We start from the raw sequence: 19,242 nt of genomic DNA, 5'->3' as shown, positions 1-19,242 counted from the left end.
CAGAGGCTACCACCCCTTTTATGTTTGTAATAGTATTCCCTTTTAAGGCAGGGATTGCTTTTCTCGCCCTCAAAATCCTAACCTAAAAGTGGGATGCCCAGATACGCAGGGTCTGAGAAATGAAAAAAAACGATGTCCAGTGATCTTTTTCAGCACTTTACAATCTCTACAGAAAATGTTCATGTGCTCAGAAAAAGAGCTACCCGAACCAAAAAAGTCTGACTTAAGTGTAATCATACCAATTCTGTATGGGAATATATGACGTTAACTGAGAGGGTCATCATACTGGTTACATATGTCTAATTAAAACAGAAAATTGACAGAAAGAGATCCCTAAATAAGAGAAGACAGTGGTGGCTGTCAGAGGGGAGGGGGCTGGGAGGACAGGAAAAATGGGTGAAGGGGAGCAGGAGATACCAGTCTTCCAGTTATGGAATGAGCGAGTCACGGGGATGAAAGATACAGCATCGGGAATATAGTCAATAACGTTGTCATTGTCATGGCAGATGGTAGCTACACTTGTGGTGAGCATAGCATAATGTATAGAGGCGCTGAATCACTATGTTGTATGCCTGAAACTAATGTAATACTGCGTATCAATTATAATTCAAATACACAGAAAAATGACATATTCTTAATAAGCATAATTTGGTAGGAAAATTGTTTTCAAACATGTTATCTATAAGGGAACAAATAACAAAGGAGAGCCAAGAGGGGAAACATTCAGAAGTATTTCTCTAAGATGAGACTGTTAAGCAAAATAAACAAGGTGTCAGATGAAATTTGCTTAAGGAGTTAAGAGTGTTGTTGCACTGTGCTAATAATTCTCGTAAAAGAAAGAATAGCAAAAGAACTTTCAATGATGAAAAAGGAAAGTATCACCAAGATAAGAAATGAAAATGTTAGGGAGACCACATATTTCAGGCATGAGTAAAGGCACTTTGAGCAAAATTCTCTAATATAAGTATGAGTGGAAAGTGGGGCCAGGACAAACAATATGCTTCAAGGCCACAGGGCCCAACGAGACACGTGAAAATTAAGTTTAAACTCGAAGGACCAACATGAACATGCTACAGCTGTTAGGTAGAATAAGGTGGGGGTGGAGGGTCCTAGTAAAAGCCAACAAGAATTCCATAATGGGCTCAATTCATCCTGTAGAAGCACTGACCTCTGTGAGTAATGGGGTGCATTGGTAATTGCCCCTAACAATGTGTCTAAAACCAGTCACAAGTGGAAAACAATGATTACTGTTCTACGACACTACATAACTGAAGGCACGGACTTCACTTGTAAAGCCTGATGCCTGGGAGGACACAGATCTACTCAGCCTACCATGTGGGGTCAAGTGTTCCTACCTGGTATCTCCAATTTGAACTCTATGCTCCCCATGAGTCCTACAGGAAAGAAAGATCTATTACAGAAAGGTGCTGACTCTCTACCCCTCACCTTAACTCTCACCCCAGCCTTGGGGTACATTAATAGTCCTCTCATTTTAAAAGAGAATATTTTATGTTTTGAAATAGAACCAGACCAGCAAACATCCTTCTACCATGAACCCATCAATGTAGACAGAAAGTTATTCTATCAAGGAGTGAGGAAATTAAGTCTTGTGCTTATTCTCTCTAGTAAGTTACCAAAAATGCCCTTAAAAATCATATTTGAACAATTCTTCCAAACTCTCTGAGCAACAGTCTACTTGGAAATATTTTCAAAAGTACAGGCTTTGTAGTCAGGCAGGCTATCATTCAAATCCTACCCCTACCAATTCTGAAGCCTTCTGCAAAGGCACTGAGATTCTCTACCCCCCAGTTATCACACGGGTGACATTCTACAAAATTGGATAACACACGTAAAGCATTCAGCATGGAGTTGAGCAAGAAGCAGGCACTCGATTAGTGGCAGTTGTTTTTGGATTTGTCCCGTTGAAGATGGTAATAAAAATAAAGCTATATAAAAGATGACAATGGAAACTTACTCCCTATTTCTTGGAAACTGATCAGTTCTAAATAGAAACACCATCTACCTAGAGTAGATTGTTAAAACAACAATAAATTAATTGCCGGTTGAGAATCTCCAACTAGAAAAGAGGTGAGGTAAGCTGCTGTCACAATGAGCAGGTGCTCCTCAGAGGAAGCTACGTGATCGTGGAACTTTTCACCCTTGGTCTACATGGCTTGAGGCAGCAGTCTAGAACAGATGTTCCTTCTTTAGCTATTGTGTAGGGGCTCTCAGAAAGGAAAGGAAAAATAAATAAATGAATGAATGAACGAACCTGAACAGCTATATTGACACAAAGTAGTTAAGAAATCTTAGTGACACTGGTAAGAGATTACACGAGTTGGTAAAAGGTACAGTAAAAGGCTTTAAATAAAAATGAGCCAGGCTTTAATTGCTTATGAGTAAATTCTGGGGCAATTCTAAAATATAAATATTTTTGGATAAATTACTCACAAACCAAATCACTATTAAAAGTGGCCACATTTTTTATTTTGGGGAGGTATTGAGTTTCAGATTAGTCCTCTTAGTCATTTAAATGTGATTTCCATGTTTAACAGGAATTAATAGAGTTCAGCCATATAAGGCAGAGACTGGTGCAAGACTTCCGGTGTTAGCCCCTCAGCTCCATCAATTGCTGGCAAGTCACAATCTCTCCAAGCCTCAGTATTCTAGGACACCTGGCACTTGGCTAGCACTATATATATTCACTATTAAAGCCTGGACCCATTGTAGATGAGATTATCTATTACTCAACAAATTTATCTGTTTGTTGAGTAATAGATAAATGCCATGAATTACACCAGAGAAACAAAGAATGTTTCAAGATAGACACAGGTCTTACTAGATGAAGCGAAGTCTGAGCAGGGAGCAGAAGGGTGAGTATAGTAATTTTGCCAGGCTAAATATGGACAGAATGCTCCAGGCATAGGGAACCATAAGTAGAATGATCTGAACTTGGGAGAAAACATTCCATGGAAAACTGCCATAGTTGGGAGAGGGGGTAGGTATGGAATGAGGACAGTGGTTTCAGCTCCATGCATATAATACAAAGTGGACCTCCACTTTTATTTGCTCACTCATGACCAGGAGTATTTCTAAATGCCAGTGGATAAAGTAACAACATAAATGTATCTTACCAGTTTTTTTCTTAAAAAGGAAATATATTTTTTTGCCTATTGTATTGATATGACTTTCCAGAACAGACCTTCAACACATTAAAGTTCTACATCTGTTGCTAAAATTTTCACACCGATTCAGTGAAGTTAACTGGATTTTCAAAGTTGAATAGTGTGGAATTAAACAGTAACATAAGGGATCAGGAGAATTTGAGAAAACAAAACATTTGTCAAAAATTTTTGCCAATATTGACACTGTCATCTTTTTAAACATACACTGTCTAAAATTCAAGCAATATAACCATATTTACCAGAAAGGAAGAAAGAATAAATTTTGTGTGCCAAATTTCACCACCTTGATATAACCACTTCCCTTACAGTCTTCTTTATTTTTAACCAAAAAAATTTCTTCTCTGAATTATTCATTTAAATAAAATATATTTTTTATGTTTAGCTCTAATGAGGTTAATGCAGTACAATGTGCATATGCGTGTGTGACAACATTTCTAGGACCCACATAAACTCTGAAATAGACAAAGTATAGCTGTCACTCTATTATCTCCTCTTTTGAATACTTCTCCATTCAAACACTTTCTCCCTCTGCCTACCACTTAGTAATACAATGACCAAGTTACCCCCAGAAGGCCCCAAACCCTCTAATCCTACCAGATCTTAGGAAAATTTGGAATTATACTTGATTCAAATGCCAATCTAAATGCTTAAAAGCAGTGTGGCCCTGGTTCCATTAGAAAACCCTTCCTATGTCAGTGATTTTATTTGTAAAAGAGAACACAAGCTATAAAACATGAGAGGGAGCACTACATAGCATTTAATTGCACAGGCTCTTGGAGGAAGCCCGTGTGGGTTCATATTCTAGTTCTACCATTTTTGTAGCTAAATGACACTAAGCTAGGTATGTTCCATCTCTGTGTCACAGAGACATGGTAACAGTGAAAGGTGGAAAATTCTTATGAAGATTGAGATAACATACATAAAGCATTTGGAAGAACATCTTGTTCATGAAACACTCAATATATGATAGGTGTTATTATTTCATATATCTATTTTATACTTTTATGCATAATTGTGTCAGGGGTCCCCAAGACCACCCTCCGGTTTGATAATTTGTTGGAAGGACTCAGAACTCACAAAAGCTCTTGTACTCATGGTTGCAGTTTACTACAGTGAAAGGGCACAGATTAAAATCACCACTGACTTCTCCCAGAGGAGTTCCATTATTCTAGCAATGATGTGTGACAACACATGCAAAGGGCAGAACTCCAAGGGAACTCTCCCATGCCTTGGTGTAAAGAGTTTTATTGGGAAGGCCAGTCACGTAGGCATGGATCTTCCACATGGGCCAACCTTAGCTGCTCGGCTTCTAGCTCCCTATAGAGGAGAAACTGAACAGTGCAGTCCAGGGCTTTAGGTGAACAAAAACAGGTGCCCCCATAAATCACATTTCTAGCAAAATCTATAGTTTGGTCCAAGGCCCCAGGCATACAAAGACATCCTGATGAGACAGGGTATTCCAAGGGCTTATAGGTGATCTCCCAGGAGCCAGAGGAGGGCTAGTACTTTCTTTGAAATATGCAGGGTTGGAATACCTCAAGCCTACTAAGTTAATCCTTCACTGCACACTAATTTATTAAACACCTACCATGTGCAAGGGGCTGTGATAAAAATACTTAATATATATTAGCTGGTTTAATAAACACTCTTATGAGAAAGGAATTAATATTTCTATTTACAAATATGGAAGCTGAGGCTCAGGAAGGTTATGTCAGTTCACAGTCACATAACTAGCGTGGGGTCCAAACCTAGCTCTCCCAGACTGCAAAGCCTGTATAGTAAGATATAAAATTTAAATACACTGTACAATATATCACACATATAAGCACATAATAAATATTATTTATCAGTCAAATCCACTTCTTCCACTTCTGGTAGTGAAAAACTAAAGAATCATTTTGAATTTGTGGAGGGAAAAACTAAAGCTATGAGCAAATATGTATTTACTGTAGACCAGTTTTCCTTTAAAGTATTGAGTTTTTATTAAAGGACTATCTCATCATAACCAAATGATTATAACCAAGTCCAATAAATTCAGCAATATATTTTTCTTGAGAGTAAAAAGAACCACTTCTTTAAAATTCAAGTTTTTTCTTTACCCTTCAAAACTTTTTAATCCCCACAAACATTTGCTGAAAGAGAGAAATGACTTACCCATCTATTAAGAATAACATAATTTTTTGTTGCAGAAATGTATCGCCAGTTTCCCCAGGGAGGCAACAATGCTTTCGCACTTTAATATGTGTGTGGTTTTTTTCCTCATCTAATCAGCTAATACTTTTCAAAAGATCTTTTTAATGCCTAAATGAAAGGATTCCACATCAAAGACCTGACCTCCCTATTAAAGTATCTAAAGGAAACCCTAGGATTGTAAAATCCATTCAAAGGCAAATCGCAGGTAGCTTATTGTACAATGCATTAAGGAAAAAAAAAAAAAAGCTTCATAAGAGCTTCATGGAATTTGGTAAAATTATACCACAAAAATACAAATTGATCTGAAGTATAAAGGAACAAATTCATAGCCAAAAACATATTACAAAAGTGCTCTATAATTGGCCAGGAGGGGAGTCTTTATGAAAAACTTTAGAATTTGTCACATTTTCAATCAAAATTTCTGATTACAGCTTAATGTTGGGAAGGCCAAAAGGAGAACAAACCAAATATTTTTCAAAAGTATTAAAATCTGAAATTTTTAAAGCTAACTTTCAACATCGGGAAAGGTAGGTTTTACTACAGACAACAAGAGTGGAATAAAGTAATGAAATTAATCATCAATGCAATAGTATAGACACAGACACCTTTTTAAAAAACAAATTAAAAATTTTTAACATACCATGAATGTGGTTCTGAAGTTATTCAAGTCATTAAAAAAGTCTTCCACGGACATCTTCTTCACATCAATGGCATAGTATTCCATCATACTCTGGTATAACTTCTCCATATTTTCATGTAACTTTAAAAGTTTCTCATATTGTTCTTTTGCACTGATAACAAAGCTGTATGTTATAGTTAAGGGATTCAGAAATTTACAAAGTAATGTTTTAGAAAAAAAAATAAACCCGTGAGTCCAATGTTTGAATTGTTAGTCATGATTACACATCTCCGAAATGCCAAAACTACCTCTAACAGTTCACTGTTCTTATAACCTAGTCTATCCTGTACAGCAGAGAAATCTTAAATTCAATCTCTTAACTCTGTCAAAATTATCAGAAAAGTTAGACATCTATTTAATATTTCAAGGAAATTCTACTTCCAATTTGCGTATCTATGTCATTCAGATTATGCAATAGGATTTAAAGTATAGCTCAGTACCCGAAATTGAGTAATTTCGACGATATTGAAATCAACTACATGGGCACTGAACATAGATGTTAAACTGGACAACTGGGGTCAATTTCAGGCTCCTGCAGCTGGTGGTAGTTGGCTGTGGACGAGTGTCTCAATCTCTCTGTGCTACAATTTCCTCATCTGTAAAATGGGAATGAGAATACCACCCATTTTACAGGGCTGCTGCGAGGACTAAATGAGTCTATAATGCAAAGTTCTTAGAGAAATGAATAGCATTTAGTAGTTAATGTAAACAGTATCTTTATTGTTCACTTACTCATTTTATGCTTTAAGTTTCTATAATCAATCGAAAAATAATTTGAGAGTTACGTTGAAAACTTCAAATATTTTTTTTTGAAAACTTCAAATATTATGTAACTTCATGTTTTAACTTTTCTTTGGAAAATTGGTGCGTACTTTATTCTATGCACTGCATGATTTAAAATTATGATCTGGCACACACCCATGCACATATAGAAATGTTCTTCTCATTCATGACAACAGTTCAAAGCACACTGATTTTTCAGAAGACTAACAGTATGAATGTAGTGATGCCATTAGAAAACATTTTTTTAAACAAAACATTCCATTTCCTTTGTGCTGTGACAAATCACTAATGCAGTTAGATACATCTCATTCTGAAAAGATGACTCTGTTAAGAGCATCGTTCATAATCCTCAATGGCTCCTTTAAATTGGGACATTTAAAGAAATGGAACATATAGAATTAAGCTTATCAGAGCCATCTTATGCCTCTGATGTAAAATAAATAAATAAGTAAATAAATAAAGATATTGGTATAATTTTTTTTAAAGTCAGTAATAAGAATAACTAGATTCAGACCAAGAAAACCAAACACGGAATGTTTATAACCTAAAGGAAAGATTTTCCATAATTTCAAAAGATAGGATTCCTCTGATCAGAGCATTCCCCAGTGGAAGATGAAATAAGGAAACTGACCTGGGCCCTTTATTTTGAGGAAGAAAGAGGTGGCACTAGTGCCAGGTGGGTGGTGACATCCCAGGGGCCTGGAAAATGTCTCAAAATTAGAACCCAAGCTCCCCAAAAGGAAAGGCGCTCCAGGCAATCACAGCTCACTTGGGCCCATGTTAGGTCAGACCACAGATTACCTACTACCCTTCTATGCTGGTTCTTTCTTCCCCCACACTAGGCTCTTCTTACTTTTATATATAGTATTTTAGGGGGGAAAAAAAAGAATAAACGAGAATGTAGGAAGTCTGGATTCTAATGCAAGAGTTGATATATTTTTTAACAACCTTAAGAAAATCTATAGATCTTTCTGTGGCTCAGTTTATATTCATCTGAATAGCAAAATGCCTCCTTATATTTTCTAGAATCTAGATCAGAATAGTAGCAGTGGTTGATGAATTTATGTGTGGTATCATTTCTTAATGCTTGGATAAAAAACAAAAGATTTTGTATAATTACTCAAATCACAAAATCACAAGAAATTGTAACAATACAGTCACACGTGACAGATTTCCACTTTGTCTTAGGAAATATCCATATTCATGAAATATTATAAAGTGAATTTATGTAAATTAAAAAACCACATTTGAAACACATTCAGGAACTAACATTAAATGGACCATATGGTGATTCATTTGTAATGTGAAATAATCATTCCTTCATTTATACAGTAAGGTCAGAAATCAACACTGGTTTATTTATTCAATCTATAACTCTCACCTAAAATTATTTATGTCCCAGATACAGACTACATCCATATGGATTATTTCTACATCCTCGACTCTTGTCTAAAAGAGAAACTGTTTTCTGCCTTTGCTTGTCCAAACATATCAGTCAAAGCTTCCTTCAATTCTTCCTCTCCCACAAAGCCTTCTTCTCTCATCTCTACGGCTGTAAGTTCTTTCCACTGAACACACAGCATTTGTAATCCATTTACTCTGCTGGAAAAGAGTTGAGTTTTTCCTTCTAGTCCAATTCCCTATTCGTGCTTTGCTCCTGCCACGTTTCTAGAGGATGGTCACCTCTGTGAGCCCTTCTGCAGATGATGCCTTGCTCTGTCTTCTTGGCTGCATTAAGTCTACTCACCTGCCACTACATCGGTGCCAATTATTCATTTTCCCCTAGTGTGCCATCATTCTTAAACTTTGGTGGCAAGGGTAACAGGCCTCCTCAAAAATGCGATGAAAGCCATGGAATTTCCATTCAAAAATTTTTACATCTACGCATTCACACACATACAATTTGGATGCAATGCTAAGGGCAAAGAGAGTCCCTGAAAAGTAGGTGTGCTGGACAACACGCTAAGTATACTACTTTAGGGGGTGTTTCTAATTGTATGGTCCTAAAGCTACTCCTTTTCTTCTCCCTCACCACATGGTAAGGCTTTGCATTTTAATAATAGGCACTTCACAAACACTAGTAATTTTATCCTAATACCTGGGAATACGCCCATTCTCAGGAATCAATTTGGTTGGGGCGCCTAGGTGGCTCAGTTGGTTAAGCGTCTGCCTTCAGCTCAGGTCATGATCCCAGCGTTCTGGGATCGAGCCCTGCATCAGGCTCCCTGCTCAGTGGGTTGCCTGCTTCTCCCTCTCCCTCAGCTGCTACCCACCATCCCCCCCACCCCGGCTTGTGTGTTCTCTTTCTCAAATAAAATATTTTAAAAAGAATCAATTTGGTCAACGGGTTAAAATAAAGCTGTAAGTATTGTCCAACAACACTTACAATATTTTTGGGTAGTAACCACAAGTAGATAAAACATTAGAAATATGCCTGAGCATCTTTTTTTTTTTTTTTTTTTTTTTTTTTGAGAGAAAGCAAGAGAGAACGTGCATGGGGGAGAAGAGGGAGAGAGAGATTTTTTTAAGATTTATTTATTTATTTGAGGGGGGGTGCAGGGGCAGAGGGAGAGGGCAGAGAAACTCAAGCAGACTCCCCACTGAGTGCGGAGCAGGACGTGGGGCTCCATCTCATGACCCTGAGATCAGATCTGAGCTGAAAGCAAGAGTCGGGTGCTTAACCGCTTACTTCACCCAGGTACCGAGAAAGAGTATCTTAAGCAGGCCCCACACCCAGCACACAGCCTGACACAGACTTGATCTCACAAGGGATCAGATCATGACCTGAGCCGAAAGCAAGAGTCAGTCGCTTAACTGACTGAGCCACCCAGGCGCCCGCCTGAACATTCTTAATAAAAATACTACAAATCTATATAAACTAAAAAGATGTGATGGGAAAGAAAACCAAGAGCCAAAACCATGGAAATGACATGGTCTTGTCTTAACAGCTAGAGAGCTTTCTAAGTTAATTTTCTTATCATTGTTATCTATGAAACAATTTGCTCCCAAAGGAATGAAGTGGAGCTTTGAATAACTGGAATTACCCACAAGAATGGCAAAATTGTGATTGAACAGAAACAATTTTCGAAATAGGCAAATTAATTTTCAGTTTAAAATGATTGTCGGATAGGACAGAATAGATGGTTACATTAATGAGGCACTCTACATCATTACTGACGGGCTAGTCTCTCATTAAGAGATGGTGAAACTACCCAGCACAAATCCATCCCACATTCAGGCTCATGTCCTGCCCTGATCATTGTGCTTCCCCCAGCAAGGGGGGAATATCTGTTACTTCCATTAACACATCTTACAAGGACCAGCTTCAATCGGTCCTCTATGTCTAATACCTTTTATAGATCTTCTTAAGTACTCAGGATCCAGCCAGCCAGGCAGCCAGCCAGGCAGCCAGCCAGCCATTCTGTAAGTATTCACTAAGCTCCACTGCATTCCACTCTTCTGGGCAACAGAGAAAACACTAGTTAACGAGGTAGGCGGAATCCCTGCTTTCATGAAACATACCTTCTGGAGAGTGGGGACAGAGGATAAAGAAGTAAATGCATGAGATAGAGAGTGATAAGTATGATGATGAAAATAAAAGCATATAGTATTATACAGACTGAGAGAGGCTCTTTTACGTTGGGTTGTTGCGGAAGTCGTGGCTAGGGTGACATTGCCTGGAACAACTGGTGTGTAACTGTAAAACAGCCGTGAGCACCAAGTGCTGCCCCTCTATGAGCACAATGAGACCTCAGGGAAGGCAAAGATCATTACCAATTTGGATGAGGACCTGGATACTGTCATCTGAGTTTTAAAAGCTCGTGGTGATGGGTAGTAAGGAGTGCACGTATTGCATGGTGCACTGGGTGTTATACGCAACTAATGAATCACCGAACTTTACATTAAAAACCAGGGATGTACTGTATGGTGACTAACATAATATAATAAAAAAATTATTATTATAATAATAATAAAAGAATATAAATGGAAGATAAGGAAGGAAAGAAGAGGGAGGAAGGAGAGGGAGAGAGAGAAATTCAAGAGAAAAATCTATTACAAATCACCCAACTACCCAAACTCCGACTCTTGCAAATGGACACATATTATACGAGTTTATATTTCACAGATCCCATTCCTCTATTTTACTTTCTAACCACTGTTCAATTAAACAGAAATGTACTGAATTCCTTTACCTAAAAGATGTGTTTTACACAGTGTGGAATACAGATATAAGACCGAAGTCTTTCAAGGAATTTATTGGAATAGTTTTAGCATCTACGTAATAATTTCAAAAGTGCCTGACACATTGCTATTACAAGAAAAAGAAAAAAAAGTATGAAAATAGAGTAGGATTGCAGTGAAGAAATTTAAAGACTATAACATGGGAAAAAGCCAAGTAATTGTAACATAAGTTGTGACAAATACAAAAATATTTAACTGTCAAAATGATTTTTTTGTAAGAAACTCAGGAGATGGGATAGGAAGAGAAGAAAAGGTAAATCCTGGGCAAGGAGAACTTCAAGGGCAATGCTCTAAGATCTATTTGTTATTTTCCTTAAAATAAGAAGTATTCTAGAATCCAAAGTTCAAAAGAAACAAATAGGCATCACATGACACAAATCCTGGCTTTTTTCCTAATTTTCTCACGTATAAGAGCTAAGTGTGCATACTTCACATGTAATAGTTTGCATATAACTATGTTGGTGGCCCTGCCTCAAACTCGTGTCCCACATTTTTCAAGCAAATACTTACAGCGGAAATCCCCAACTCCAATTATATTTCTGACCCAGGCTTAGCAACGGGAAAGTAACATAATTATTACTAAAAAGTTAATGTGAATATATGAAATAATTGTACATGCATTTTAAAGGATGTATTAAATTCATATTTTTATACTCAGTAGCATATATAAATAAAAAGCATGCACTGGAAGAATAAAATTACAATATACTATAATTGAACGCTAATAGTGAAATTTCATACAACAAAATTCCATTATAATTTAAAACAATTCAATTAACAGATTATTTAAGTTACTAAGTCATGATTGTTTAAATATCTACTTGTAAAAACGCATCCCTAACAAGTTAGATAATACACATATTCTTTCAGAATTGATGAACCAAATAATTTGATGTTTTAACTAATAAGCACTAAAACTTAAAACATAAAGTTTGAGCGTTACTAACCCAAACTTTAGTTGAATACATTTTTATTCATTGCGCATTTTAGTTTCCAAATTCTTTCATTTTCTAAGATCTGATAAGAAGCACACAATTTGCCATTTTAATAAGATCTATATAAATCCATTTAATATTCAAAATGTGACTTGTTGTCAGTCCTAATTAAAGTAAACAAAGCTTTGCAATGAATGAATTTAATTACTTCGAAACTAGTATGTCTAACCAAGATGAAAAGCAAACGAGTGCAATCTAATCTCAGCAAAGAATATTTATGATTATAAGCTTTGTCAATAGCAAAGTGCACCAACTGTTCATATATCTGACTTCCAAGAGATACATGAATGCTAATCAGTTCATTAGAGGCTTCTAGGTTGTGATATTTAGCGACAGGATGTAGTAGCTTTCTTGTCCATGGAGTATAATTGTACTCAGAATGAAAAATTGTTTCCAACAAAGCATCATCCTTCCTGTTTCTGATTTCCTGCTGGTTGCTTTTTATGAGCTGCATACCTTTCAAGACACCGACATGAATAGAAGTATGCATAGGTCCTGGGATCATCTGCTGAGCAGGATTCTACCACCTTCACTCCAAGCTCACGAATTTATCTTAGGTTATAGGTTCCAGAAACCTGAGCCTCCTAATTAGTACGCTCACAGAAACTGTATGCAAGTAAACCCTTTCCTACAATGCCTTCTCTCTATAGGGAACAATGAAAGCACTTCAATTAACAGTGCTTAATGATTAAAATAAACTGTCACATATGAATATTTTAACAGGATAAAATGATTGGGGGGAGCTAAGAATGAGGAAGCTAATGCAACTCTGCAATAACCAATTTAGTTTCAAAAAGCATACTTTGCCAGATGAGAAGGGGCTGCGAAAGCGTTTATTTATTTATTTTTGATGGGTAAATACAGATTTCACCTTTAGTTGAAAAAAAAAAAAACCCTTCTCAAATGTAGTGATAATGGTGCTTTACCTAATAAAAGAAGAAACTGGATGGGTAGGAAAGATAGGAATGGAAACAAACACATTAGCCTGAATTGATTGTTGCTGGAGTGCCTTTTTATATTTCCCAAAAGAGACAGGGAAGAAAGCTAAAAATTGAACTAATTCACAATTAAGCTGAAAACATATACAATAAAATCTATGATAAACCAAATAATAATTTTGTGATTTGCTAAATCTCAGGGGAGCAGACATGGAACGAGGAAAAGTAGTTATTTTATTTCAAGTATCTCAGTTTAAAATATTAGGAGTGTCTATTTATAAGAGCTCATTGGAAGTGGGTTATCCTTTCATATAAAATTCTGAGGTCCATATGGGATTTTAATAATGCATAGCAGTAATACTTTATTATAACACAAAAGATATCAGTCTCTAATCTCACAGAATGGTTTGCAAAGCAACTCAACATTCATTTCAGGAAATTAAAAAAAGTTTATTACTTCAATTACTCATTAGAGATTAAGCCACATAGTGAAACCAAAGATAATCGAATTCAAAAGAAACCTTAAATGAAGCAGGACACAAGTCTCATCTATACACACACACACACACACACACACAGGCGCATACAGGGATTTTATCTTGGGTTTGGAGAAGACCCTATACAAGTAGTGATCACGACAAATTCCGTTTTGATTTTGGAACCAGCCAGTATTTCTAAGGGAAATATTAAAGTTTCTGGAACATGAGATAACTTTCTGTACCAACCCTTGAAATTAAGCTGACTAATCATACCAGTTTATAAAATCTTTACTTCCTTCCTGAAACATTTCAAAAGTATCTAAATCACATCATGACGTTAGAATCGAACTTCCTCAAACTGAGTTTTCACGTCCTTTCAACATGCCATGAACATCAGAAGGAAACAGGGCAAATGGAAGGGAAAAGAGGAGAGAAAATATTCAAACTGATTAAAAAAAATGAAAGTAGAATACATTTCTGTATTATTCATATAGGTAAACACACTGATAAATTCCCCTGCAAGAGAGCAAAAGTTAAACTGCTATTTGGCACTAGAGAATAACCACTGGTTATGCAAATATACCTACAACATTAAATAAATTGTAACTCTAGTTGACTAGTGACTTATGTTATTTAGATATCAGAAGGATATGGACATCTTTGTCACAAACTTATCATGCAAGTCCTCAGGAGGGGGAAAGGTTTCCAAATCTTTCTCAAGCTGTTGAAGCTGCCTTCCCATCTGCTTCAAATTCTTTTCCAGCGTTTCTACAGAGACTAAAAGAGAGTATATTAAATGCCTTGAAAGGACAAAATTATAATATATAAGAGGTAAAACACTCTAGGAACAAAACATTTGTGAAAAACCTTACAATAATAAAGTAAGATTCTACTAAAGATAAATTTACAAATTTATTTAAACCTTTAAATTTTCAAATGCAAAAATAAAGAAAGTTCCGTATTTTAAAAAACAAGATGAAATTTAGGAAATGATCACACAAACAAACCACATTTATTAGAGTTTTGTTTAAAATTAGAGCCCTTGACCTCTATAAACACTACAAAATAATCAGTCTATTCAGAAAAAGAGAGGAAATATAGACTCTTAAACATTAAACCCATTTCAATACAATTTTAACATTTTTCAAAAATCACAATCTCTTGAGAGGAAAACAGAAGTACGTGGAAAAGATAGGGAAGACAGTGTTCTGTTGTCCAAGCTAATCTATAAGAATGAAAAGGTATCAGAAGCTACCTGAGCAACACGTAGAACGAATGTCACATTTTCTTTACTGGTACCCTGAGCACAATCTGTGTTTATTATCTAATACCAATTGCCCTTCCTTGACGGGGAGTTGCTCTCACAGTGCACGGAAGGAACAAGTGGTAGAGCAGGGCACAAAGACCCCATCAGAACATACTGGTCACCCAGCAGGACACTGAAGAATCACTGCCTAAAATCTATGCATAATTTTAGATGATATCAAGAAGGAAAATTCACAAAATATAAAGATACAGTGACTCAAACCCAATTTGGGGGTTCAGATGAATTTTGGTTAAAACTTTTTTTTCTTTTGCTTCCCATTACCATGAACTATATGAAATAATGTTTAAAAATGCATATAATAATTCTAAGTACACTACCATGTTTAGGCTTCCAATTAATCCTGAGGAACGGATACAAAAGTCAGGTCTCACCTGTAAGAATAGGAATACCTTTGGAAAGCAACCTAAGTGCCCAACAAAATGGGACTGAGTTAAAAAATACATATTTACAGTCTTGGCTCAGTAAAATGGAATAGTAGGGAAGCATGAAAAACAATGTTGCATAAGAACATGGAGAGCTTGTTTTAAACTAGCCGCCTACAAAATAACATTTGCTATTCTAACACAATAGCTGTTAATAAAACCTTAACATACTTTGTTGTAAAATCAATTAGCAGGCTGATTTTCAGATACAGTGGTTTGTTGTCGTTGTTGTTAATTCATTTGAGAGATAGAGCTTGCAAGCAGGAGCAGGGGGCAGGGGGAAGGGCAGAGAAGCAGATTCCCCACTGAGCAGAGAGCCCAATCTCAGGACTCTGAGATCATGCCCTGAGCTGAAATCAAGAGTCAGACGCTTAACCAACTGAGCCACCCAGGCGCCAATGTAAAATGAGGCCAATGAATGAACTCTTCAGAGAGCCACATATACTAGTTGTGCCCAGAGTGATAGGACTTTAACCTTTGGCTCCCACTCTAGTGAAGCCATCTTGAAGTTATATTAGTGCGTATTTTCTTATTAGTTTTGTGCTACTCATGTTTCCCCTTTCTGTCAGCCTTACGTTTAAGATAATAACACAAATAAAAGAGTGCATAAAATATTTTTATCATGACAGCATTTAGCGCATTAATTCAATCTATTTAACTCAAGTGCCCAAATCTTGCTGTACATTGCTCGTGACGGTAACGCATGGTTCCTATGCTCTGCTCTTGCAATTTTATGTCTGTTTGTCAACTATTCACAACCAAGACATCTATTTAATTAGGCCTGGGGTGTTTCATTTATTCTTCTCATTTCCAATTTTTTTTTTTTTTGCCTTTTTCAAAGTTCTGTATCTGCACTACAAGAAGAGATTCCCTTTGCTCTCCTAGTCTATTTGATCTCTTGTCTGATATTTCATTAGCATTTCCTCTATCATTTCTCAAGAAATCTTACAGGTGGTTCATTTTTATACTTCCTTTAACTGTGAAACTTCTCATTAAATAAATACGAGTTCAAAAACACATAAAATCATTTTGAGTAAATACGTGCTCAGAACAGTTTATACGCTGTACAACCACTTTATGCTGTAAATCAGGTTCAAAACAAGCCTATTAATAGTATAATATCAGGAGTGACAGTTGTAATGGTAGTAGTAGGGATAATAGTAGCAGTGGCTAAAATGTACTAAGTGTCCTGAGGTCCTGTCTTAAGCATCTTCCATTAATTTTTTTAAAGGTTTATTTATTTATGAGAGAGAGAACGCAGAAGGAGAGGGTGAAGCTGACTCCCCGCTGAGCAAGGAGCCCAATGTGGGACTCGATCCGAGGACCCTGGGATTATGACCTGAGCCGAAGGTAGACGCTTCCCCGAATGAGCCACTCGGGTGCCCTGGATCTTTCATTAGTTTTTAAAATCTTCACAAGGGGCGCCTGGGTGGCGCAGTCGTTAAAGCGTCTGCCTTCGGCTCAGGGCGTGATCCTGGCGTGCTGGGATCGAGTCCCACATCGGGCTCCTCTGCTGGGAGCCTGCTTCTTCCTCTCCCACTCCCCTGCTGTGTTCCCTCTCTCGCTGGCTGTCTCTCTGTCACATAAATAATAAAATCTTTAAAAAAAAATTAAAAAAAAAATAAATAAAATCTTCACAAGATAATCATGAAATAGATATTGCTATTATCCCATTTTACAGATAACAAAACTAGAGTTGAGTGAGTAAAAGTCAAACAACTAAAAGTAGTGAGGTCGGAATTCGAACTCAGGCAATTAAATTCCAGACTTAACATTTTTAACTGTTTTGCTCTATAGAGATTTTATTTTTACAACTGCTACCTATCTGTCAGTAACAATGTTTAAGTACACAGATGTGGCTTTCACACAATGACTGTCTTTTTGTGTAATCTTGCCTCGTGCAATCACAAGTAATCCACATATGGCCAAACTCAGGGGACTAGATGTAAGCATTCTGGACGGATGGCTGGATGACACATAGATATGCTACCATATTTTTTAAATGAACATTTCAACTTAATGTGTTAATACACTATGGAACAAAACCACATGCTTAAAATACTATCTGTTTTCAGTCCACTAATCCTATTTGTTATACATACACATCACACTTGGGAAATACCTACAGAAAGGACGAATAAAAGTCTAAGGGACTCCAATGTAACAAAAAGCACAAGGCAAACATTGGGAGGAAACGCTGCTGGGTTTTTTTTCCCCCTAACACCTAATACAACGTTCCAATACCTATCAATTCTCTGATTCTCTGACACCGATTGGGTAGTCTTCCACTTCAATTCTGACACTAAGTACCTGGAGTTAATGCAGACCCCATGGAGTTTAAGGCCTCAGCTCCATGAGACTGCCCTCACTTCAGAAGACAATCACAAGACCCAGGGACCACCCATAACCCACACTTCTGCCTAACTGGCTATAGATTCAGAGTTTTCCATGCCCCTACCCCACTTATTTTCCATAATTTGATGTTTTAAGAACTCAGGAAAACACTATACCTGCTATTACAGTTTTATTATAAAGGATGCAAATTCAGGAACAGCCAAAGGGAAGCTATGCATACAACAAAGAATGGGGGTGGGGAGGTGGTACAGAGTTGCCATGGCTTCTATGAATATACCCCAGCCTCCTCAGCCTCATTGTTTCAGAGTTCTTAGTGAAGCTTCATGACGCAGGCATCAAATCATCGGTCACTGGTGACTCAAATCTACCTCCAGCCCCCTTCCCCTGCCGCTGGAGGTGAGAGGGTAGGCTGATAATTCTAACCCTGTAATCACATGCTCATTGCCTCTGGTGACCAGACCTCATCCAGGAGCTAGCTAGGTTCCTCCTCCCCCCTAATCTGCCTGAGTCATCTCATTAGCATACAAAGTACACTTTTATCACTTAAGAAATTCTAGAGGTTTTAGGAGCTCTATACCAGGAAAGTGGAAAATGACCAAATACTTATTTCTAATATACCACATGGATATACAGAAGTACACGTCTGGAGAGAAGGCAGAACTCCAGTTCCTGTGAGGAGGTATTAAAAAAAAAAAAAGTAAATTTTTGATTCCTGAGTTGTGTTGCTCAGAAGGGTCTAATAGCCTGGGCTGCCCTCAGAAGAGCCAGCTGCTTGTAAATGGAACACACAGCCATCCCAGTGAGTGATGAGCACTTCCCAGGGTGATGAGAGAAAGGCTTAAGAAAGAAGCCTGTATGAAGCGCTCCTGTGAGCCTTTTCCAATTCTTGGTTACCCAGCGGGTCAGAAACTGTATTCTACTAACATTTGATTTGAAGCAATTTCTCACTGGCTTAATTTTCACATCAGTGAAATGGGGAGAATCCTACCTCTTATTTTTACCTCATAGGCATTTCATAAAAGATCAAATGCTGTAACACAGGATAAGGAATTTTTTTTAAGGAGAGTGCATGAGGCAGTGTTATTCTTAGCACTCGATAAGAAATGAAGAGATTAAAGGCTGAAGAAGTAATAGCAGACTCAAAGTAAAAGGAATCCTCATCATCAGGCTAGGAACAGGGCTGCAGAAGTCAGTCTAAAAAGAAAATTTGCTTATTTCAAGAATAAAATAGTAGGACTGTTTGGGGCATATTCAAACATTTAACGTTGATAGGATAAAGAGTAAGCAAGTGGTCTTTAAAAATGCTTCTTGTAGCTACTCTACAGATGGGAACCCCACTAAACCATTATTTATGCTTCATCAGCAGTCTCTGGTTACATTATTTCTACATTATGGTTAAGAGGATTTAAGTGACCAACTTTCACTGGTTTTTAAATAAGGACCAAAGCACACTTGGAAGAGAGAAGGATGTGAGCAAATTGCAGGCTAATAATGAGTGGGGCATGCAAGGGGTAAAACTAAAGAGTGTATAAGAATTTCTTTGGTGTCTTTCTTTTTTAGCAATTCTGTTTCCACAGATAATTACTTTATACATCTTCAAACACAATTTTAACCACACTGTTCGTGTCAAGTTCTTTGAGGTCA

The 19,242-nt window shown here is 37.0% G+C and overlaps 1 protein-coding gene across 3 annotated transcripts in view; it reads right to left on the bottom strand.

Moving 5' to 3' along the window:
- The window catches only part of DIAPH3 (diaphanous related formin 3), a 474,831-nt gene that overhangs the window by 168,685 nt on the left and 286,904 nt on the right, over positions 1 to 19,242 (bottom strand). For all 3 annotated transcript variants that reach the window (XR_008957915.1, XR_008957918.1, XM_057308188.1), the window contains 2 exons: positions 14,148 to 14,271; positions 6,019 to 6,184 (listed from right to left, as the gene is read on the bottom strand). Coding sequence is in view for 1 of the 3 variants with exons in the window: in XM_057308188.1 (XP_057164171.1) it covers positions 6,019 to 6,184; positions 14,148 to 14,271 (290 nt within the window). In the remaining 2 variants the exon portion in view is untranslated. The remainder of the gene's footprint in view (positions 1 to 6,018; positions 6,185 to 14,147; positions 14,272 to 19,242) is intronic.

This window comes from Ursus arctos, unplaced genomic scaffold, assembly GCF_023065955.2.
Source record: "Ursus arctos isolate Adak ecotype North America unplaced genomic scaffold, UrsArc2.0 scaffold_10, whole genome shotgun sequence".
NCBI classification, from domain to species: Eukaryota; Metazoa; Chordata; class Mammalia; order Carnivora; family Ursidae; genus Ursus; species Ursus arctos.
Note: the sequence above shows the minus strand (reverse complement) of the source record. Positions and strands in the feature narration are given on the sequence as shown.